The sequence below is a fragment of the Serinus canaria genome, chromosome 14 (genome assembly GCF_022539315.1).
Source record: "Serinus canaria isolate serCan28SL12 chromosome 14, serCan2020, whole genome shotgun sequence".
Lineage (NCBI taxonomy): Eukaryota > Metazoa > Chordata > Aves > Passeriformes > Fringillidae > Serinus > Serinus canaria.
In genome coordinates, this window is record NC_066328.1 from 3,042,199 (window position 1) to 3,065,507 (window position 23,309).

The 23,309-nt window shown below is 44.0% G+C and overlaps 2 protein-coding genes across 18 annotated transcripts in view; one reads left to right on the forward strand and one right to left on the reverse strand.

Moving 5' to 3' along the window:
* The window catches only part of GTF3C1 (general transcription factor IIIC subunit 1), a 40,279-nt gene extending 22,781 nt beyond the window's left edge, over window positions 1–17,498 (reverse strand). Inside the window, exons 1-17 of the mRNA XM_030229491.2 lie at window positions 17,249–17,498; window positions 16,141–16,350; window positions 15,769–15,945; window positions 14,539–14,682; window positions 13,884–13,980; window positions 13,311–13,434; window positions 10,251–10,406; window positions 9,532–9,647; window positions 8,180–8,504; window positions 6,997–7,208; window positions 6,127–6,266; window positions 4,324–4,477; window positions 3,329–3,432; window positions 2,913–3,094; window positions 2,296–2,562; window positions 1,919–2,064; window positions 1,422–1,519 (exon numbers count right to left, since the gene is read on the reverse strand). Coding sequence (XP_030085351.2) covers window positions 1,422–1,519; window positions 1,919–2,064; window positions 2,296–2,562; window positions 2,913–3,094; window positions 3,329–3,432; window positions 4,324–4,477; window positions 6,127–6,266; window positions 6,997–7,208; window positions 8,180–8,504; window positions 9,532–9,647; window positions 10,251–10,406; window positions 13,311–13,434; window positions 13,884–13,980; window positions 14,539–14,682; window positions 15,769–15,945; window positions 16,141–16,350; window positions 17,249–17,478 — 2,882 coding nt within the window. The 5' untranslated portion in view covers window positions 17,479–17,498. The remainder of the gene's footprint in view (window positions 1–1,421; window positions 1,520–1,918; window positions 2,065–2,295; window positions 2,563–2,912; window positions 3,095–3,328; window positions 3,433–4,323; window positions 4,478–6,126; window positions 6,267–6,996; window positions 7,209–8,179; window positions 8,505–9,531; window positions 9,648–10,250; window positions 10,407–13,310; window positions 13,435–13,883; window positions 13,981–14,538; window positions 14,683–15,768; window positions 15,946–16,140; window positions 16,351–17,248) is intronic.
* Window positions 17,499–17,528: 30 nt separating this feature from the next.
* Window positions 17,529–23,309, forward strand: part of KATNIP (katanin interacting protein) — a 56,183-nt gene continuing 50,402 nt past the window's right edge. For 10 of the 17 annotated variants that reach the window (XM_050979931.1, XM_030229492.2, XM_050979944.1 and 7 more), the window contains exons 1-4: window positions 17,536–17,767; window positions 19,110–19,239; window positions 19,657–19,732; window positions 21,234–21,403. In XM_050979931.1, coding sequence (XP_050835888.1) covers window positions 19,671–19,732; window positions 21,234–21,403 — 232 coding nt within the window. In that variant the 5' untranslated portion in view covers window positions 17,536–17,767; window positions 19,110–19,239; window positions 19,657–19,670. Of the gene's footprint in view, window positions 17,768–19,109; window positions 19,240–19,656; window positions 19,733–21,233; window positions 21,404–23,309 lie in introns of all 17 variants that reach the window. The other 7 variants (XM_050979936.1, XM_050979934.1, XM_050979932.1 and 4 more) reach the window with 7 other exon arrangements.

Consider the following 23,309-nt stretch of genomic DNA (forward strand, 5'->3'; position numbering starts at 1 on the left):
AGCTTTCAGCAAAGCACAGAGTTACAGAATTTCTGAAGTGGTATTTTTGCTTGAATTATCAGCCTCTGGAAAACATGTAATACCCCAAGGGTCCAAATTTCCTTTCCTAAGATCACAATCCCAATGTTTTAGTCAAATACTAAGCAAAATTTTGCTAGCAAGAAAGAAAATAAGCCATTAATTACAAATGTAAAAATGAATTAAATATGGTCAACAGCAGATCTGCAGACAATTTCATGTTATGTAAAGAGGACAGGAGTAAGAAAACATGGCTGCTAAATGCAGGCTTCATACATGTATATATGAAGAACTGGGCAATGATTCTTGGAGTTCAGATTGTTTAAAATTACTGCTCCAAGAAGCTGCTCTCAGTTGCTCAAAGCTTTGGCAGTGCAAAAAGTGCAGCATTTTCCATCCTGCATACCTACATCTATGGCAAAATTCTGGCAGTTGCAGGAACCTTCTGCAAGATTTAGTTTCTGAGACAGTTTGTAAAAAATTAGCTTTGCCCACATTTAACTTCACAAAGATCTAATTAAATGCAGTTAAATGGGAGTTGGATTTTGGCAGTTTTCTCTGGGGGTCAGAAAGATCAAGTTTAGAAATTTGGCTCAGTTAGAAGTTTTAGTGAAAGGAGGCTGAAGAGACAGCTTGGTTATGTGTCATCTTGTTTTGCATCACCCCATCAGATGGAGTCTGCAGATTTCAGAAAATGCCATCAATCCAGTTTCCAATTGCTACGATTTAACAATAGGTTTGGAATTGCAAACCTGGGCTCCCCATGAGCCTTGGCTGCTGATACTGCCCAGCCCTGTTCCCTCACCACAGACACATTTGCAGGTTTGGAAAATGTCATCTAAGCCTCCAACATTCACAAATTGTCAGCAGTGACTTTTTGGGGAAAACTAACATGGTGCTATTCACTCCACACATTCACATCACTCTCCTTTCAGTCCAACCTCAAGTTTTACATCTCCTGGAAGAGAAATGGCAAACCATGGCAGATGTGCCATGGAGAGTACGAGGAGAAACTGAATGTGTGAGAGGCAGGAGCTGGGAAATGTGGCACCTCTGGAAAGATTTATGAAGGACAGCAACACTTAGACCCTATTAAATTCTGAATTTAGCAGCAGTCAGGAGCCTGTTTTATACAGAAGCAACATTCTGCTCATGAGTTATGAAGGACAGAACCTCCCAGCTCTCAAGCACTGCCTGACAGCATACATGAATATTGTTTATAAGTTTCTTATTACCTTCTATTTGGGAGAGAAAAATACAGTTTGGCACACCATCCTTTGAGGATTGATGGTCCTTGTCTAAAGTGCCACAATTCTTTTTGACACAAACAGGAAATAACTGAGAAAACAACCAGCCACTGTTGGTTCTTCTCCACAGCCCCTTGTTTTGACTCAGCTGCTTACCTTTTGTAGAGGAGCTGCTGTCGGACTGGCCTTGGAAGAAATCTGATCAGAGTGTGCTTTTTTAGTGGATCATTTAAAAAATCTTCCAGACCTTCCACCTAGAATTATTTTGGAAATTAATCAAAATGCAAAACGTAACTATGCCCTCAAGTATAAAGCTTTGCTACCAGAATTGCCTACTAAAATATTTTCTAAGTAAACCTTACTGCTTTTGTAAAATGCTTAAACATTATTCTTGTTAATCAATAAAGCAGAGGATTCAGTGAGATTATAAAAAGCTCTTGGCAAAATAGTAGCTTAAAAATTTGCAGTATTACAGGGCTATATGGTTTTTTTTCCAGTTAGCCTGTGAAAAGCAACTACTTTTTCTGTAAAAGACTGAAGTGTCTCCTCTCCTGTCCAGGGTCTAGTTTTGCTAGATTAAGGGAATGTTTGTTCCAGCCTATAGGTACAGCTGCCATCATCAGACACTGAAGGAAAACAAAAGAGGACCATACCTTGTAGCTGACTTGTACAATCTGCACAAAAACTGAGAGAGGCAAGCAGAGGAGGATGTCACTGACCAGAGCCCATCCAAATCCAAACTCCCTGTGCACAGGCAGGGGAGGGATGTAACGCATCCAGGAGGAGTCATCCACGTACACTGCCAACAAGAACACAGCCTCAGACACACCAAACCCAACACTCACACCAAGAGTCTCTCTGTGACTGCTCAAGCACAACACAACTGGCAGGTCACAGTCTGAAAATCCAAAACGGCCTGAAAATTCTCTAAACCCTTGATATTCAAACCTTTCTGAAGTAGACTTTTATCTACTTTGCAGTGCTGAACCATGGTAAAGCTGTAGTTAAGTGAGGATGTGCCACTTCTTACCTGTTTGATTAGACAAATCTACTTCAGTCTCCTGTGCAGAGCTCTCAGGATTCACCACAGTTGTCACAATTTCTAAGGTGCCATCTGGTTGTGCTTCAATTACAGCTGCATTCTCATCCAGCCCTTTTGCTTTCTCACCATCACTTCCCCCTTTCCGCTGTGTTTCATTTAAAGGGTGTCCATAAATTAGGTACCAGAGGAACATGTGGACCATTCTTAAACGGGGCATTTTGGGAAGAAAGCCAAGAGAACGTCCAAGTCCTGGAACTGGGAGGGAAGATTAAAGACCAAATAGAAACAAAAAGAGGATTAGAGCAGGAGAAACAGCTCCCTGAACAAAACTAATATGAGGAAAAGTGGAAGGAAAGATGGGCAGTTGAAAGTAAATGTAAATTACAAATAGTAAAGAAGTAGTAGTAAATACAAATACTCCACAATTGTAAAAAACAAAAGGAGCTAAGAAAACATTGGATAAGTTAGACTGGTTTAATGTAAATCAAATTTTATTTCAATAGGAGGAGAAAAAAACCCATTTGTATCTTAGGAGACATCTGGAAATTATTATTAATAATAAATGAGAAGGTGAAGGATGACAGAAACCCCAAAGCTGGCTGTACCTGTAACAGGATGATAGTTCTTTAGCTGTGCTATGCCCATTTTATCATCAGTTTTTCCTGCCCGACTATTATCAGCTTTGCATGAGCTTTCTTGCATATTTCCTGAGTCAGGAACTGCCTCTTGTCCCTGGTTTTCCTCCTCACCATGGTCCTGGGATGTTGGTGTCTGGGGGACTTTAATCCTGTAGTAAAACCACACAGCACTTAGGCAAAAAATAAGCAGAGCTCAATTCCTGTTCTTCCCTGACTTCAGGAGATACCAGCACATCGCCGCAACTTTGTGCTTCCATTTCTCTGTTGCTAAAGAAGAGGTTGTTTGTTTGGGTTTTTTTTTTTGCTTACCTTGTGTTAATTTCCTCTGCATATTTTTGCATACCCTAGATAAGCCCAGCTCCCCCAAGCCACCCCAGACTTGCCTGTTTGCAGTGCTGGAGTTGGAGATGCGGAACCGCACCTGCTCGATGGCGCTTTTCACCAGGGGATCGCTGGGACTCACTGAGGGGTGCACAACAAACTCCACCTGTCCACAGCAGCACAACACAAACAAAAGGTGTCTATGGAGATACTGGCTCTTAATCAGATGCATAATCATCTGAGATTAACAGTTAATTAATTTCATTTTTGGATGAAAATTCCTGTTGCTACTTTGTATTAAACAAGAGGTCAAATTACACGGTCTTTGTACCAATAAACTGCTAATGACATTTCTACAGACCTTGGGGTTTGGGCTTTTAAAAGCTGAAATATCTGAGAAACAAGTACTTTGACTTGTAAATATTAGACTGAGAGGGAAAAATGAAAAGTCAGAGCTCATTAGGTGAAAGGCCAAGCTAACACGTATTGCTGCTGAAAGCACACACACAATTCAGATTGGTAAGATTTCAAATGTGCTCTACACTAATTATGCAGCAGGTAATTCTCTGCTTATGAGCATTTCACACCAGAGTAAGTGACAAATCTCAGCTCTACAACCACAGACATCTGACTTCCATAAACCTCATGAACAGTGGATTTTTGTTTTAAAATAAAAAATCACATTCTATAAATTTCAACTCAGAAGCTCACTAAGGATTTTTCACACACCCTTGGCTTTCAAAAGGGGTTTAAACAGATTTTTGGTGCAGCCTGGCAGTGCAGAGAAAGAGCCATGAATCACAGAACAGATAAGCAGCAGAACCTCTGGGAAGAGAGATTCAGAGACTTTGATCTCTGGCCTATTCCTTGGTCTCAATTATCTGCAGCAGAGTAACAGAAGGCAGTGATCTGGTTCTCACAGTAGCTTAGTTTGACATGAAGCCTCTGGGTAGCTCCCCTGTGGGCTCTACTACAAGAAGTGAAGTCAGCCATGCATTCCAGCAGAAAGGCCCAGGGCATGTGAGAAGGGAGATGAAGGCTGTGTCTCTTCTGTCACCTTTTTGCTGATGCCATCCTGGATGACCGTGGTGCGGTAGAGCCGGAGGAGCCCCTCCCGTGCCAGCCTCTGCACCAGCCGCACGATGGACTTCTTGCAGCATTTGGTGGAGACACCTTCTTGCTTCTCTTGATCCATCACCATCTTCTGAAGTCTGAAAGATGCCAAAGATACCTTGCATTTTAAGGCCAGCAATGCTCCAAACTGCCTAACTGGTTTGTTAGAGGATGTGTGGTGAATTGCCATTTCTTTCCCTGCTTCCTCTTCCCTTTTGCTGGAGAAAACTGAGAACTTTGCTTTACATTTCAGCTCTCTTTTCTTTATACTCAAGCTTTTTCTTGTTAGGGGAGAACTGCTCTTCTGATGACAAATTCTCAATGCCTCATTCCCCTGTGCATGGCTACAGTACAATTATGACTGCAGGCTCCCTAAGGTCAGGAGAGCTTACAGCTTTTTTAGTGGTGATTTAACAAATGCAGTCAGTTCTTGCAGTTGTGAGCTCAGTTCAACTTGAGGCAGAAAGGGTTTGCTCAGTGGTTTCAGAGAGCAGAAATGACTCCTGCATTCACAACATGGATACAGACACACATATCCCACCATGTGAAGCCAGCTCCCTTCTCCCTTCTTCCCTTGCCACAGTTGGCAGGGGTGTGCTCACACCTTACTCTCCCCCTGCCTGTTCCTATGCACTTTCCCACAAATGTCCCAGGCCCTAATTCTGGGCTCCTGGGGAATCAATTCTGAAAAGGACCTGGCAGATAACAAGGAAATGAAGCAATAACTGAATGTACATGTGGACTTCAAGTGTCCCGAAAGATTACCACATCCTGGTAATTAACAAATGGAAGGCAAACACCAGTACATTTCCTTGGCAGAGAACTTCCACTGATTCTGAGGAACCTGTGAGGAACCTTTTGGCAGCACTGAAGGGACAGCAGAGACCTGAAATAGCTTCCAAGCCTGTGCTTGGATGTGACCCAATCAATCACTGCTGAGGCTGGTGCCAGATGAGGCTCTAATTTTGTCACACTCTGCAATTAAACAAGGTGACAGAAGGTTTCAAAATTCTTAGACCAGAGGAGAGTAAGGCCATGATTTCTTGCTGAATTCCTACAGCAAGCAGCCCTGGGTATACTGACATGCCAGGATCTTCTGTGCTGACACAGAAGATGGATGTTGCAATTCTATTTGTGACAACACAGCACTGCCAATTTAGGATCCAGCAGATCCAGCACCAGAATTCCCATTTCTTTTTGGAGGTGAAATCTTAAAGGGCTGAAAGACATTTTAACATTTAGGGAAGTATCTCCAGCTCAGAAAAGGTGTTAGGAGAAGAGATACAACACCACATAAAACTGCACTGAAAAGCAAACTTTGAGGGCCCTGCTAGGATGCCAGTGATGAGTGACACGAAAACCTGAGTCTCTCCAGTCCATACACAATAACACATGAACAAGTTTTGAGACCACGCAGAGATAAAACTGATGCAGATGCAAGAATCCTGCAGCAGGGAAGTGCTGTACCTTACAGTGACTTGGGTCACAGTGATCCCAAGTTTGGCACACTGTGAAGGGATAAATAAGTGAAGGGATAAGTAAGTTCTTGGACCTGTATTTATGAGACATATAATGAATGAAATGTGTAATTATCTGCATGGACTATTGCTGCTTCCAAAGAGCTGATTAAGATTCAACCACCCTCCCCATCCTTACAGCAATGGTGCCAGCAGGGACAAGCCAAGGCAGAAGGAATAAGCCCCCAGTGCTCCCAGCACCCCAGAGGGGAGGCTCAGCCCTGGCTCACGTGAAGAGGCTCTCGATGAGGCGCAGGTTCCTCACGGCCTCCACGATGAGGTTGCGGCGCTTCAGCAGCCTGTAGGTCTCGTGGGGCCTCTCCAGCGCTGCCGCCTTGCAGCGCTTCTCCTTCCTGGGGCCACAGGGCTTCTGGGGACAGCACAGCACAGCACAAGGGGACATCAGCCAGCCTGTCTGCAGCTGAGCAATTCCCCATTTGTCACCCTGATTCTTTAAGATTTTTTAAGCCTTCTGATTTTTACATTCTTGTAACGAACTTTCTCACATGCTTTATGTAAATAACTTATTGTTTTGCATTCTTTTATGGAAGAGGAGAAATTTGATAGACTGTTAGTTTGTCCAGGGTCATTGGAGAGGTGGCACTGTCACTTTTGGAAATCTATAAATGCTGGAGTCAGAAATTAAAAGTGCTCTTGGAAGAGCTGCGTGTGTGCGTGTCATGTTATTTCGTGTCATAGTGACACCTGTTTGGATGGATTTATTTACAATAAACTCCTCAGATGAAGATTGTCTCTTATCTCCCCTTCCTGGGAAGGCAGACAGGGGATGATAATGTAGCCCTTGTGTGCTACATTAAGCTATGGCATGCCTTCAGTCAGCACACAATTTGGAGAGCACCAGGGAACTAACCCAGAACTGCATTTTGGACATCTACCCTCCTATATACTGGAAAAAATTTCACTTCTATCTACAATGCAGTGCAGCCAAAATATGAATGTACTTTGAAATTAATTAAAAAAACCCCAAAACAATTTGATAAATAAATATAAAAACTTTAGTTGAAAGTCTTGCTATAAGAGGACTGAACTTAGCTTAGACAGCTGTATCAACAAGAAGAAATTAAGACAAGTGATCTTACCTTAGGATCTTCAAGTCTGACTTCCTCCACCTCAGCCACATCTCCATCTTCATCCGTGGGATGAGCACAGGTAGAAACACTGGACTCCTGCTTTAGAGTTCCCAAAGTAGAGCTATCCCCTGAAATGTTGTCTGGGAGCTCCTCAGGATCTTCAAGAATTTGAGGGGAAGGCTGCTTCTTTCCCTGAGACTTCACAGTTGTTGGCTTTGAGCCTGGTTGAGAACAAAAAGCCTTGTAATTGCCTCTTAGAGAGAAAGCTGAACAGGGAGAGCAGAACATTCTCCCATCTACCCAGGTAGCAGCACTTAAAAGCTTTCTGCTACACTTTTCATGCATTCTGCCCTGCTGGAAGCAGTGGTTTGACCATGAAAGACTGCATTTAGCCTCCAAAAGTTAAGCTAAAAAAAAAAGTGAACTCTCTGTCATCAAAGAATTCTCTCTACCCAGAAACCTTTTCACAGCTTGGAAAGTCATGAAGAGCTTATCCAGAAACTGCTGTCTGAAGAAAGGAGAGTTTGTGTCTCAAAGATTCTCAAGTTCTGTCAGAAACATGACTTTTTTGACTCAAAGCAGAATAAGAATTTAATACTACTCCAAAGATAATCTACAGAGAAAAACAGAGATCTCCTCTCTTCCATTGGAGTTTATCAGAGAAGTTGTAGGAATATCTAAAAAGGTTTTAAAAATTAAGTAAAAAAACCCCCCACTGTATTTTTAAAAAATATGTCCCCCAAAGGCTGGTAGCTTTCACACTAACATGCCCCAAATAACTGAAGAAGAAGCTGAGGTAACTAACTTCAGGGACAAGACATTTTTGTTACAAAATGCTCGGGTGAGTAAGGGTGTGGGTCAAGTCATCCCAACCTTGAATATCCAAGGAGCACAGTGTGTGAGCTCAGGGAAAAGTGGAGACATGGCATGGGGTCAGGAGAGGCAGCACAAACACTACTGGGACACAGACACCAGGCCACACTTCAGCCCTGAGAATCTCCAGAGTTTACCACACTTGGTGTTCCAAACCAGAACAATCTGGGGGCAAAGCAGGGAAATAACCTAATAGGCTTAAAAATAAATATGTGGCCAAAAGCCACAATGGAAGCTAATAACATGTTATTTGCTCTTTAATAAAATGATCCACAAGAAAAATGCAGGTTGCTCTCCAGATTTCCAAATCACAAGTTACCTTTGGCTGGTGGTGTCTGCTGGACATCATCTTGGACACAGGATTTCACTGGAGAACCAGAGTTGGCTTTTTGACCTTTTTCTCTCTTCTTCCTGTCCTTCCCTTCTTCCTCATTGTCAGACTCTGAGGCCACAGCCTCCTCTTCACCAGGAGATGCCTCTTCCACAGGTGGGGAATCTTCTGGCACCAGAGCCAAAGTAACTGTAGCCAGCTGCTCACTCCTGGCCTTCTCCCTCTCAAACTGACGGTTCAAATCACTCTCCTCTGCAAAAATGTAGGAAATGTACTTGGTTGTCCTTTGCCGACCTTCATCCTCCATAAAACCCTGAGGAAACAGTTGGAGTGTTATTTTACCACCTTGCTTCTTCATTCTAGCAGTGTTCTCCAGCATCAACAGAGGGAAAATGTTCTCAGTGTTATTCCCCACCCACCAAAAGATACAATATTATTTTTTTCTAAGTAACAAAAATGTCCCTAACCTTCAGGTAGAGAAATCAAAAGGAATTCTGTGCCTGAAAAATAAACAAATCTGCATTACCAGTGCATTAGAAATGAAACTCCTACAGTATGTGGGATGGAGAAAAGTCTGCGGAAGAACAAACTGTGTGAATTCAGAGTGGAAATCAATTTTTTTTCAGAACAAAAATGTTTGTGAAATAAGGGCACTGCAGCTCCCTGAGTGACTCAGGCTTCAGTGGAAGTCTGCCCTGTCTGCTCCAACAGGAGCTTACAAGCATCTACAAACTCACACACTCCATTAATCAAAGAGGGAAGATTTCATTTTCAAAGCTGACTGGGAGAAAACATGTTAGATATTCCAATGGTTTATACAGCTTGATTTTAACTCCACAGAACCTTCTACTAAATGACAGGATTTTTCTAAAAAGATTCCCCATTGAGGGAAGATGGCAATTATCCTGCCTTTGTGGAAAGGGAGTGTTGGGCATGCAAGACATGACATCTGGATTTGTCTAGTGAAATAAAAAACCCCTGAAATATCTGGAAATAAGAAGTTTAATCATAACTCCTAGAGAGGTAACTGTTTTGTTCCAGAATTTCCTGGTATTTTCAAAAGGCAAGTAGATTAATGATCTTGCATGGACAGAGGGTCTTTGAGAAGATTCTTCAGTGCTCTGATTAGAGCAGGTTGCAATCCTAATACTGAACCCTTGCCTTACACACCTTTTCCTCAACTGAATTAATTCTCTTTTCAATCTTATCCAGACTCTCTCGCTGTCACTCTCAAATCTCTGCTGTTTCTAATGTTTAAGGTTAACAGTGTTATTCCCAGAGTAACCAAAATTGTACCTTCAGTTTCAAATAGTATCTGAATTATTTTATTTTAGCCTCACCTTGACAACTTTGTATCTCTCCAGAAGACGACAGAGCATCCTGGCTTCCAGCTTCCCCACATTCATAGCCAGGCGAAGTTCAGCCTGAGAAATACCTTTGGTTCCTCTACTTTCAACTGTTGCAGAAAGGAAAACAAAAAAATATCTCATGGAAAGAATCTGACTGAATTTTATATATATCTATTTCTACATACATTAATACTTCCCTGAACAACACTATATGCCAGAATATTAAATTTAAGATTCCCCACTAACTAAAGACAGTTTTACAGACACATAAAATATTCAGCCAAATACTGTCATAAACCACAATTTTACATGAAGCAGTGCCCAGCAGAATGAGGTATGGAGATGACAGCTTCAAATTAGAAGCATGGATGATTTTTCTTCCCTGGCAGCTTTCCACAGTTAGATATTAATTTCTCCATTTGGAAAGGAAAAGAGATAGGAGAATAATGAACACTATTTTCTTCATCTTTTCTCATCCCATCACAACATCCTGTTTCTGCTGGGTAGTTGCTAAGCTTCCAGGAAGGGCTAACAGGTGGCAGCATCTCCAGTCTAATCTGGATTTAAAGCTCATTTTGCTATGAAAAAAAGACACTTTCTGATACCAAAGCAACCAGAATGTAAAACCACCTGCAATGTACATATTTCTTTTATACTACAAGGAGTAAGGAGGTAATGGGAAAGGTCTTCAGATGTCTTAAATCACCTACTTAACTGATAAGCCTGAGTGAGCATATCCCTTTCACAAACAATATCCACAGGCTGAACAACTTTTGTGATGATCTCTTCATCATCATCATGATAATCTTCCATCTTCTTCCGAAATTCCTTCAGCAGTTTAAGGCAACGGACCATGACATCAGTCCCTGAGAAAAATGAGTGTTAGTAACAACTAACAAAGTGCAGGGGGTGTGCACAGCTTCAAACAATTTGACTTTTTTCTCAGCATGAAGAAGTAGCAGTGCAATGGGGAACAAATGACCAAAGAGAGCTGGGTATTTCTAGGAAAGCTTTGCAACAGCTTTTCCCTTCGTATGAATCTGGCAATCAGGTGAATTTTTGAGGTGCTCCAAACCCTCACATCTGTGCCAATGTTAGGACTGTCCAGTAGGAGAAACTTTCACAGCATAAATAAATCAATGGAGGGATTAGGTGCTGATGTCTAGAATTACACTTATTTGACTGGGAGATCACTCACTGGGTATTAACCCATTCCTTTTCACAAGGACAGAACACGCTGCTGCCCACCAGCCACAAGATTTTTGTTGATGATTTAATTCCACATCTTAGCTTGTTCCTGTCCATCAGCTGTGCTGTGCTAACTCTCTACCCACTGGGCCTCCCAGCAAAGGGTAGAGTGAGGACAGAGGGCTGCAGGAGAGCTGAGATCCTGCTCTCCTCAGTGTCACTGAGCTCCTGCTGGACCCTACACACCAGTGATAAATCAAACTGGGTTACTGGACACTGCCAGCCTGGCAAAGTGCAGTGACTCAGGAGCTGCTGCAGCAGCAGCCAGTTCATCCTGCAGCAGTGGGGAGAACATCTCCAGCCATTCCTGCTCCTCTGCTACACACTGCTGTGAAAAGGCCAGGTGAAGGCTTTAGCTGGAATCACTAAGCTTTCAGCTGATGAATTTCATCTTGTGTTTATATATGTGAGCAGTTACTGATGCCCAGCTGACACAAAGTTAACCCAGTCACTTCACCATGTGACTGTGCTCCAGCCCACATGATTCCATTATTTTTACTCAAGCTGAATCCTTTCCCTAGGATGCTGCTTAGGATTTAAGTGCTGACATTTTGGTAGTGTTGCAAGCACTGTTATTACATCCTTTGTATTTCTACAGCTCATTAATTTTCACTGGAAGCAGCATTTGAAAAAACAAACAAAAAAAACCTCCCCATAGAAAAGAAATCCCACAAAACAAACCAATTCCTTTTCCTTTAGCTCCTGCTGCCCAATAATGTTCTTCCCATAGCAGATGCTCTGGCTTCATCCTCAGTGTGTCCCACATATTTCTATCTTCTTTCCTGTATAACTCCAGAGATTAAACTATCTTGATCTCTGCTGAAAATCAGCTATTATTAATTCATCCTCCTTTAATACCTAGTGTTTTAAGGCATTTTTGTGGATTTTCAGCTTTTACATCTGTAAGATGGAATTATCATTCAAGTGAAAGATTCATCAAGTGGCATTTTTCCCAACAAATTTAAGCAGTAAATGCAGCTGCTGTTTTGCCCATCTCTGACAGAGCATAAAACACCAGGTTTGTAAGTGGACTTGAATTTTCTTGTCTTCTAAGTAAATACCTTAACTGCAAGTTAAATGGTTTTACTAGTGCCTATAAACTGTTTTTTAGGAGTGTTGTCTGGTCTCTTGGGTGTTATTTCCAAGTGTTTGCAGCTCATTAGAACACCCCTGAAAGATCTGGGTCATTGCTCTCTCAGCCATCTTGATGCTGTACCTACTTTTGGCCTCTGCTTCTCTTTGTTCAGAATACACTTTCCCTATAGAAAATTTCCTTTCCCCAGTCTTAAAAGATTTGAAGGAATTTGTCTTATCAACAGCCTTAATCCAACCCCATGTAATCAGCACTCTTTTTTGTCTTCTGGAATTTTTCATGGTTTTATTGGCTCTTTCACTTGCTCCTTTAAGATCACTCCTATTCACAAAGACTATGTAATTTGCAATGTTTAGTTCATATCAGATTTGTTTTTTTCTCACAAACAGTTCATTATATCTCTAAAACAGACACTTTATCTTTCAGAACTATAGAACTATTTTCTTTTTAACCCTGCAAATCTGCCTCTTAGGATTTTCTGTGATTAAGGATATGGTTTAGATTTCCTTCAGGAACTGTATTAATTCCATTGGAGGTACTATTCTTCCTCACACTTTCCATTATTATTTCCTGTAGTTTTTTCCCCATGCACGTTTTATCTGTATCTCTTCCTGAGAACAGTTGCTTTCTTCTGTTCCCTTTCCTCATGCAGTCCTGCTCTTTGTCTCTCCACTACATTTGAAGTTATCAGCAGTTCCTGTGAACCAATTAAATTGGCCTTCAAAGCTGGTTATGCATTAAAGCACCCCTCAGCAGACTGTGGCTTTTTGGGATAGCAGTTTTGGGAATCTCACTTACCTCAACCCTGTTATCAGCTCAGCTGGTGAGATAATAATGCCAAGGGTGTGGGTTTGACCTCTGTATAGCCCATTCACTTAAGAGTTGGGCTCAATGGTCCTTGGAGGTCCCTTCAAACTCAGAATATTCTGTGTCCTGAGAAGTCCAAGTGCTGTAAGACCTTGCTTCCATAATTTAACAGGAAATTTTTCAGAGAAGCTTTACATTCTTATGACTTTCAGGAAAAGTCATAACCAAGAATGGTCTGGTTTTTAGCTTATTTCATAATGAGCCTTCTTTTCAACATTAAATTTTTGTATTTTTTTGTCAAATTTATTGACTTGTCATTTAACTTCAGCCTGAAAGGCCAGCAGACTGCTTTGTTCCTACTCTGTATTGGCTTGAGCAGTCTTATCAGGTCCCAAGACCACAGCTTAGACTGACATCCAACAAACCTGATGATATTCACTCCTTAAAAAACTGGAACAAGTGCTTAATTCAAGTGGGCTGCAGCATTTTAATTTCAGTAGCACACTTATCTACATAACTGCATGGACAGATTTTTTACTTACACCTCTCTTAATTTAAGATATGAAGCTCATAGATAGAATGGCATCAATGCAATCACAAAAAAAGAGAGCAAAACCAAGACCTTTCTTTGTCTTGCAGGGTCCTCCACTGGGATTTATGTCTTGCAAGGGGACAGACACAACCTTGGCCAGGCCAGCATTCATCATGTACTGATAGAGACGTTTGAAGGTTCTCTCACAAAGGCCCTGATGCAAAGAGAAATGGCAAAAGTCACTGCAGCCCAAAAGTTTCACCTGCTGCTGACTGGTACCAAAGGCATTCACACCACCTGCTCTTACAACACCAAATTTTGGGGTAGGATATCCATAAGAAACTGAAAAGCCTTTTAGTGCAGAATTTGAGAGTGTTGTATCCCTCCAGTTCTGCCACCCACACAAACAGCAGCAGTGGAAAAGTAAGAACTGCATAATGACATCCACTGAAAAAACATTTCTGAGGCTGTGCCTGGAACAGAACTGCTTCCCTATGACAAACACCAACAGCAGCTTGATCTGGTAAGTTTTTAACATCCTCCTTTTGCTATCCTAGCCCAGAATTTTGTGCAACTTTTGAAGCAGGTAGTATGAACGAGTGCCTTTGATACCCAGCATCTAGATTCTACTCAGTAAGAATGTGAAAGAGTAATGAATCTCACCAATTCTTCCCTCAAGTTTCCTAATGTTTCCATCTGGTTTGAACGAGCACTTAGCATACTTGAGAGCTTCTCCATCAGAATATCATATTTGCTCCTCCTAACCAAAAAAGAGAATTACTTTACATGTAAGTATGCATATAACTTCATAAACACAAGTTGTAGCTTTAGAAACTGTCAGTCACTAGAGAAAGTATGCTAAGTGTTCTGAGATTGGTTTAGGAATTCTAGTTTTCTTTTCCTCCTGTGAATAGCACATGAGATAATTTGTCTCTAAGAAAAGACCTCAAGGAGGAAACAATGACTAAGCCCAAGCTGTTACTTCACTGGCAACCCACAGAAGCACAAGTTCTAATCATAAACAAGATAGGAAAACAAAACAAGAAATCGACTAGAAATGTGTTTAAGTGAAAACAGTCAAAATGAACAGAATGATTAGTGCTACAAAAAGAAGAGTTATGTTTAAGCAGGTGACAGGCACTAGCAGAACCTGTTGTTTACAGCTCCAAGACAAGTTTTAAAGTGTCCGACATTTCGAAGAGGAGTTAATAAAATGGAAAGTGTCAATTGCAGGAAACTTTGATGGTTCTGTGACAACAGAACAATCCCTCATCACAGTAAAAGGTCAAAGAGTACCCAGGGGACCCTTGAAGCATACCTATCAACATGGAAGCGAGTCAGGAGGAGCAGAATTGAGTACTGCTGTGCCCCGCTCGGCAGCCGGATGACGTGGGACTGCATCGTTATCAGACCACTTCTGTCCAACACCCTCCTGTGGTAATGGAGCTTTCCAGCATCCACTCTGAAGAAAAGATGGCAAAATATCTAAGGGAATAGGAACTTCTGCAAACAAATTCTAATTTTCCACTGCCCAGAATGCTTTACCTATATTACCTATAGCCTTAGTGACATGTGCTAATTTTCAAAGTGACAACTCAAAGTTAGGAAGTCCACAATTAAGAAAACCTGTGAAATTTATTTTCATAGTTAATCCAATTAAACAGAGAAATACCTCTGATTTTAACACAGAGCCTTTAGGCACAGAGTGTCATTACATGGTTTGATGAGGGGGTAGAATCAGTATTGCATCCCCATGCCCTCCTTTTCCATCCTCTCTTTCTCACTCGTGGCTATGCAGCAGTCACTGCCCTTCTTGGAACAGCTCTGGGATTCATTTCCCTCCTTGGTGAGCTGCCTTGGGCCACCACACTGACAGAAAAGCACCCATAAAAGTTTCCCCCTCTGTTCCCATCATCTTAGTTACCTACAAGAGCTCCCTAAGTGGCAAAAAACAGCACCAGGTGGTGTGCTAGCTACAACCCACCCATGTCCTAAAAGCAGTGAATCTTTAGAGCAATGCTGATATTCTCCAGAACTTCAGGACACATCCAGAAGTTCTCTAAGAAGGTGTGTAATGCTCCTCCATCAGCAAAATACATGGCCTGGTCTGGGAGCTGGTAATTCAGGTTCCCTCTCAATGGAGGAGATGTCACACAGGGAAATGCCGTGGACAAAAGGTGGCTGTCCAAGAATTCCCTCAGAACCTGGGTAAGATACTTAGACAGCAATTTAGAAAAGGAAATGAAAATCATTTTTCAATCCCAAATTTGAAGAAAAAGTTATTTAGGAAAAAAAAAAAAAACAAAAACCAAAAAACTTTCACAATAGAAACCTATTTGGTGTATTGACCCACCAGACAAATTTCTGTCTCTCTGTGAAAATATCAGGAAGGGCAACAAACTCAAGGATGAGACCAGTACAGTTCTACCAAACCAAGCACTCCTGGTAGTAAGCACGAAGCACTACAACATAGATGAGAATTCAAATATTCACAGGAGTACTTAAAATCAACCTTGGATTTAATTCTCAGAGCACGACACAAACTTACTTGAAAGCCCCACTGTGAAGGTCCCTCTGCAGCTCTCCCTGCCAGCGAGCTCGGCCCAGACGCTCCAGGATGCAGTAGGAAAAGTCAGGGAGTTTCAGGTCAGGGTCCCCCTCCCAGCCTATCAAGGCTCTGTAACGCTGCTCCTGGGAAGCAACAATGACTAATTTCTCTCCCCATCTAAGAAACAGAAGGAAAAGTAATGTCATGTTGTTGGCTCCATAAAAACAGAGAGATTTTTCTCTCCACAAACACCATTCTTGATATAATCTGTACAAAGTGAGCAAAGACTAAATTTTAGAAGTATTTTAATGCTATATATAAGGATTATAGGATATAAGATATAAGGATTTCAGATATAAGGATTGCACTCACTTTTCAACAGCTTCTTTGTAAGTATAACAAGGCTGCAAATCCATCTTCCTTATTTGATCAGTGATGTCTACTCTCTCTTTAAAATACTGGCAGGAACCTTGTATGCCATCTTTGTTATCCAAAATCATGTGGATAGGATAAATATCATCTGAAGAAACAGGATCTCTTTTGGTTTCCAATATTCCTGTCTCAAGGTCTATTTCTTCATATCTGAAATAAAACCAAAGAACCAATATCTAACCAAGCAAGAAGAAATACAAGACTGTCACACACAATGTTGATACCTCTAGGACAAAAGGAATTATCTTAGAAATAATACCTCTAGGAATTATCTTGGAAAAATTAAGCTCCTCTGAAACCTCCAAACTGGAAAACTATGAAGAGCAGAGCTGTACTCCTCAAGCATGATCAAACCTTTCCAGCATGCAGAAGGCAGCAGGAGTGAGATGCATTATTTAATCTTTGAAAAGTCAAATATGTGGTGGGAATAAAAAAAACATATAGTCCACAGGTAAGGACAATGATAGGTACATCCACCCTGCTGACCAGGACTTACAGATTCTGCCTGTACCTAGGTAGCATGTAGTCATTTGAATGGAAATGAGGCCAGGACTCATTACAGGTCTCTTAAATCACAGAATCAGCAAAATTGGAAGAGACGTCTAAGATTATCCAGCCATCCACCAGTACTACACTGTGACCTCTAAAACCCATCAGCCAGTGCCAGATCTTAAACACCTCCAGGCATGGTGCCTCCACCACCTCCCTGGGGAACCTATTCCAATGTTTAACCCCCCAAGCATGAAAAGTCTTTGTACAACACCCGAACAGCGGCTCAGAGCCACCCTCGGCCCTGCCTGCTGTCACCGGCTACCGAAGGGCTGCTGCAGCAAAGCCTGGGCGAGAACGGCAACCGGGCCGGGTTTAGCCGGCAATGAGTCCGGGTTTAGCCCGGCGACCAGGCCCGGGTTTAACCGGCAATGAAACCGGGTTTAACCCCTCAACCACGCCGGGTTTAGCCCGGCAACCCAAGCCCATGTTTCGCCCAGCAACCAGTCCCGGGTTCTCCGGTGGGAAGGGGCCGAGGCCGCCCGGTCTCTGCCCTCACCGGTCGTGCAGGCGGAGCGGCGGGCGCGGCCGGGGCAGGAGGTAGAAGCGCACGTCGGGCTGGGCGCTGAGCGCGGCCCAGAGCAGCTGCTGCGTGTCGGGCTCCAGCGGCAGCGGGAAGGGCGGCGAGCGGGCGGCCAGGCGCTGCCAGAGCGCCGTCGCGGTGATGCCATCGAGCCCCTCCAGGGCCACCTCGTCCAGCAGCGCCCACAGCGGCTCCATGGCCTCCATCCCCGCCGCCGCTTCCGGGCCCGCGGCGCACAGGAACTGACGGCGCTGGGCGCGACCGTCGCCAGGGAGACCGAGCAACAGGCCCGGCCGGCCCGCGCTGCCGGGGGTTGTGTCTGCCCGGGGGCCGTGTCCGGGGGCCGTGTCTGCCAGGGGGCCGTGTCCGGGATCCGTGTATGCCCGGGGTCAGTGTCTGTGGTCCGTGTCCGCCCGGGGGCCGTGTCTGAGGTCCGTGTCTGCCCGGGGGCCGTGTCTGAGGTCCGTGTCTGCTCGGGGTCCGTGTCTGACCGGGGTCAGTGTCTAACCGGGGTCAGTGTCTGTGGTCCGTGCCCGGGAACTCTGCCCCGGGATCTGCGTCCGTCCGGGGTCTCTTTCCCCCTCCGTATTCGTCCGGGAGCTCTGTCCGGGGGTCAGTGTCCATCCCGGGTCCGTGTCCATCTGGGGTCTCTCTCCGGTGTCAATGTCCATCTGGGGCCTCTGTCCCGGGTCCGTGGCCGTCCTGGGGCTCTGTCCGAGATCAGCGTCTGCCCAGGGCTTCTGTCTGGTGGTTCTGTCCCGGGTCTGTGCCCATCCAGGGCTGTGTCCGGGCTCTGCCCCGGGTCCGTGTCCATCCGGGGCTGTGTCCGGGCTCTGCCCCGGGTCCGTGTCCATCCGGGGCTGTGTCCGGGCTCTGCCCCGGGTCCGTGTCCATCCGGGGCTGTGTCCGGGCTCTGTCCCCGGGTCTATCCAGGGCTGTGTCCGGGCTCTGTCCCGGGTCCGTGTCCATCCGGGGCAGTGTCCGGGCTCTGTCCCGGGTCTATCCAGGGCTGTGTCCGGGCTCTGTCCCGGGTCTATCCAGGGCTGTGTCCGGGCTCTGTCCCGGGTCCGTGTCCGTCCGGGGCTGTGTCCGGGCTCTGTCCCGGGTCCGTGTCCATCCGGGGCAGTGTCCGGGCTCTGTCCCGGGTCTATCCAGGGCTGTGTCCGGGCTCTGTCCCGGGTCCGTGTCCATCCGGGGCAGTGTCCGGGCTCTGTCCCGGGTCCGTGTCCATCCGGGGCAGTGTCCGGGCTCTGTCCCGGGTCTATCCAGGGCTGTGTCCGGGCTCTGTCCCGGGTCCGTGTCCGTCCGGGGCAGTGTCCGGGCTCTGTCCCGGGTCTATCCAGGGCTGTGTCCGGGCTCTGTCCCGGGTCCGTGTCCATCCGGGGCAGTGTCCGGGCTCTGTCCCGGGTCCGTGTCCATCCGGGGCAGTGTCCGGGCTCTGTCCCGGGTCTATCCAGGGCTGTGTCCGGGCTCTGTCCCGGGTCCGTGTCCGTCCGGGGCTGTGTCCGGGCTCTGTCCCGGGTCCGTGTCCATCCGGGGCAGTGTCCGGGCTCTGTCCCGGGTCTATCCAGGGCTGTGTCCGGGCTCTGTCCCGGGTCCGTGTCCATCCGGGGCAGTGTCCGGGCTCTGTCCCGGGTCTATCCAGGGCAGTGTCCGGGCTCTGTCCCGGGTCTATCCAGGGCTGTGTCCGGGCTCTGTCCCGGGTCCGTGTCCGTCCGGGGCTGTGTCCGGGGCTCCCCGCGCTGCCCGCCCCGCAGAGCCGAGGCGGGGCCGGGCTCTGGCCGAGCTGCCCTGCGGTCGCTACGAGATAAAACACGCGGTTCTCTCCTTGGTGCAGAGCTCACCGAAGCGGGCTGCTGGCAGCTTTAAACTTCGGAGAGTGTAAGAGCACACCCTGGCACAACTTGCAGCAGCGGTGTGGTGAGGATTGCTGGAAAAAAATTCAGTTTTCCTGAATGGCAAAGCAGGTAAAATCTTTTATTAAACACTTGAAATCTATACAACCTCAGCAGTGAATAGGATGAACTGACCTAACAAGTAGCAGCTCAAAGAATTCCTTCCACAGCTAGGCTTTGGGCACAGCTCTTCAGCTGTGCCCCAGCTTGTCTTGCTTGCCAGGTCTGGCATTATGAACTTGTCATGGCATATGCCTTCTACTTTTAGGTTTTTTTGGTTCTTCCATAGATTGTGAAGAGTTTGAAAAATAAGTAAAACAGCTACTGTTTCCTGTGTTCTTCAGGAGCTTTATTTACAGCCCTGACAGCTTTATGCGTGGTTGAAGGAAGAAAGTTTTTCAGTTTATAGCCTTCTCATCTATTGAGGGTGCAAAACCAGTGGTACTCCATAATAAATCATTCAGTGTGACCATTATATTCTCATTTCAGGTTTATGTTAAGACATGGTGACTGACTTTGATGAAAAACATGACGAATATTTAATATCCCTTCAGCAAAGAAACCGGTAATGTTCACATTTGTTTCCACTTGGGGTATGAAATATTTGTTGTATTGTGTCAAATATCAGCAGCTGTGATGCAAAGTCTGACTTGCTGTGCCTTAAAACATTCAGGTGTTTCTCTCCTCTTCTCTTTGCTTGCTAAAAGTTCTTGTTTCTAGAGGAGATTACAATGTTTCGTCAGCATTTAAAATAGAAATACATTTATTAATAAAATAGTTACTTTTTCCACAGTGACAGGGAAGATTTTTGTTCATAGAGCCAGAGGTTGTAGATTCAGAAGTAACTGGCAGCTCACACTGTGTGAGGATGTAGTTAAGAGGCACAGTTGTTATGTGGTCAGAAATAGAGAAAAGTGGGAAATAAGGACAGCCAGGTTGCCTTTGCAAACTCCAGTGTTTTTCACTGACAAGTTTCAAACATTTCTTTTCCTCTTTGTTCACGTGGTCCTGTCACTATACCCTGGACAGATGAACTTCATAGCTTAATTTAAAGGAGTCTACAGAACTTTCTTCTGGATTCCTTCTTTTAACACAAGAGATTTCTAATCAAATTATATAACAAACTGGTTTGGTAAAAAGATCTTGAAGGCCAGAAATACTTTAAAAAACCAGCCAAGTTTTGGGACCACAGGTTTCATTCCTTTACAGTATCCTAAAGCAGTTTTGGAAAAGAACAAAGCAGTTTATTTAATGGTTAAACCAATGTGCATCCTTGGTATCAGAGCTCTAATTCTGACTGCTGGGGACATGCTTTTGGGACAAGGTGGCTTGTGTCACAACACAGACATGTCGGGGACTTTGGCGTGTGGATTGACCCATCCTGAAGTCAGAGGGAAAGCAGGTGGTGCAGGGGAATTCACAAGTTGTCACCCACGATGCCAGCCTCCTGGCCTGCATGTCACCTCACCAAAGGAATTAGCATGGACTGGGTATCACCCATGGTGAAAGGAGAGAAAATAAGTGTTGGAAGAGGGAGAGCAGCTGAAACTGAGCCCATGGAAGGGCATTATTTTGGTATTATTTTAACCAGCATTAATTTTCTGCTATCTCTAACTGCAGTATTGGCTGGGGGCTTTCTACCTCCTGTTACAAAACACAAATAATAATTTTTATTCTTGAAAAGAAGCCAAAAATTTTTAAGCTTTTTGAAATTCTAAGTGAAATTCTCCAAAATTTTTAAGATGAAAGGTTAAATATGCAAAACACCAAATGGAAAAAATAATGTGAAATAAGAAATAACATGGAAAAAACCTCTGAAAGGAAAAGCTTGGTCAAACTTCCTCTGTCACAGCATGTGGGTGCTCATACACATGTTACAGAACAGGAACAGACCCTGGAAGATGGATTCTGAAAGGGTTCCTTGAACTGGGAGCATATTTTTCAGCTTTTTGACAGGGTGTGTTGTTGTATTTATTGAAGATCTGACCATCTGTCTATGCTCTGTGCAAGGATGAATTACTGGATAATTTTTGATGCTGTTGAATAATTTTTCCTTTCTCCTTCAGGCTGCAGGAGCGGTTGAAAAGAAAAGATCCCGTGCAAATCAGACTGGAGGAGCTGGAAAAAGGATTTTCTCTGTATGTGAATGGAGCTAACTCCGAGCTGAGAAAGTACCCCAGGAAAAACATCCCCCACAGCTGCCTGAGGAGCAGGCTCAGACCCACCAGGACAAAGGGTGAGTGCCCTGGCAGCCTGGCAGAGAGGTCACTGGGATCCAGGGACAGCACCACTGGAACATGGTGGGATGAAATTCCATGGAAATCAGGGTTCTTAAGCTGCTTGTGTGTAAGGAAGAGTCTCTGCAACACCCTATCCATTTTTCACTTGATCCCTCTTTAATTCCAACATTTAACTTCCCTGCCTCTTCATTTGTTAAACAGCTCTAACTAAAAGTGGAAGATTAGAAATGTATATAAATTGTCAGGGGAAAATAATGGTATACCTTTGACACATAACACCATTAAGAGGATTTAAGATCTGATGGACTTCAGTGTTATCCAAGCCTGCTGTCCTGAGGACAAATGACATTTGATGACATAGACTGTAATCAAATTATATCCAGTAATAGCTTCATTAAGCTCATAAATTACATTTAAGCTATAATAGTTGTCTTAAAAAGATAGCTAATCTTTATTTAAATATTTGAAGTGAAGAAAATCAACCGTTTTTTCCCCAGTGATTAGCTGGCTTTATGGAAAAATGGGTATTTTGTTTCTAATTTGAGTCTGTCTGTCATAGAGAGCAGTGCAGTGACAGGAATAATTTTGCATGCATGAAAGTATAAAGTATGAGCTTACTGGCCCTCTAATCTATTTAGCATAATGAAAAAGGAAGTTGATTTTACTAAATCCTTGTGTAAAGCAGTTTACCAGCCTTAGTCAGTTATGTTCACACTTGCTACAACCTATCTCAGAGTGTTTTTTTGATGTGTAATAGCCTGTTTAAGCTTCATTTCCACCTAAAATGAAGACAAAGAGTTAAAAAAGTTGTCTACTATGATAATTTATTGATTGAAAGTTTATTAATCTCAACAATACTGGAAACAAACTTTTCCTGCAATAACTGTTCCAACCATGACTCTAACTGCATCTCCTTAATTTGTTTTCCTGCTACACTGGGCACATACTACTTGTTTGCAGGCTTAGGTGTGTTCAGCTTGTATAATTTCCTGCAGGCTGTGTGGGATGGTGATGAGGAATCAGCTTGTCACCTGGCTCCACTGCTCTCTGTGAAAGTGAAACCTTGTGTGCAATGATGGAAAAATGGTCATGTTCTGGGAAATGCTGGAAATTGGGTGTTCTGTCACTCAGGGCTGATACATCTTCAGGTAGCTAAAGAGGGTGTAAATCAACATCTTGGATTTTTTGCTCCAAACATTGTGAAGGGATGTCGTGGCAGCAGCTCTAGTGGAACTCCTGTCAAGAGAAATTTCCTCTTAAAGCTCTGCTGTGCAGGTGTAATGTCTCAGCTTAACTCAAATTCTTTATTTCTGTGGTCCCTTAAAGCCATTTGCTTCAGTCAAGGTAGAATACATGTCTCAGGGATCTCTGAAGACTCCAGTTGCAGTCTCTGTTCCTTTCCTCAACTCCATCTATCAGAGACTGCAGCACCAGCTCTGCAGAAGATAACTCAGTGTTTTGCTGTTTAACTCTCCAGTGGTGTTTTTTGAAACCCATGAAGCTGCAGTGAAAGATGCAACTGAACCATCATCCTGTCATTTTTCCTCTTCCATTTGGGTTTGCCACTGGAGTCCAGAATGGGAGTCACTGGTCTGAATGAGCTTCTTGCCTGGGAGTTCTACCTTAGCAATTTTGTGGCCTCTTTCCTTTCAAGGTATTTCTTCTCAATGATTGAAGATGATTTTACTTACAGGAATGATTCCTAGCTGAGATACAGCACTGAGTTTTCTTCCCTATCTATCTCCCATGAGAGTTATTGCATCATTTATTATTTCTAAAGCATCCATCTATAGGATTAGTCTTCACTGAAAAATTAGGAATGGGTGGTACTTAATAATCCAGAACAGGCATAAATCCCTCTTTGCTGTTCCTGAAAGTGTCATCATAAATCTGTTTGGCAGG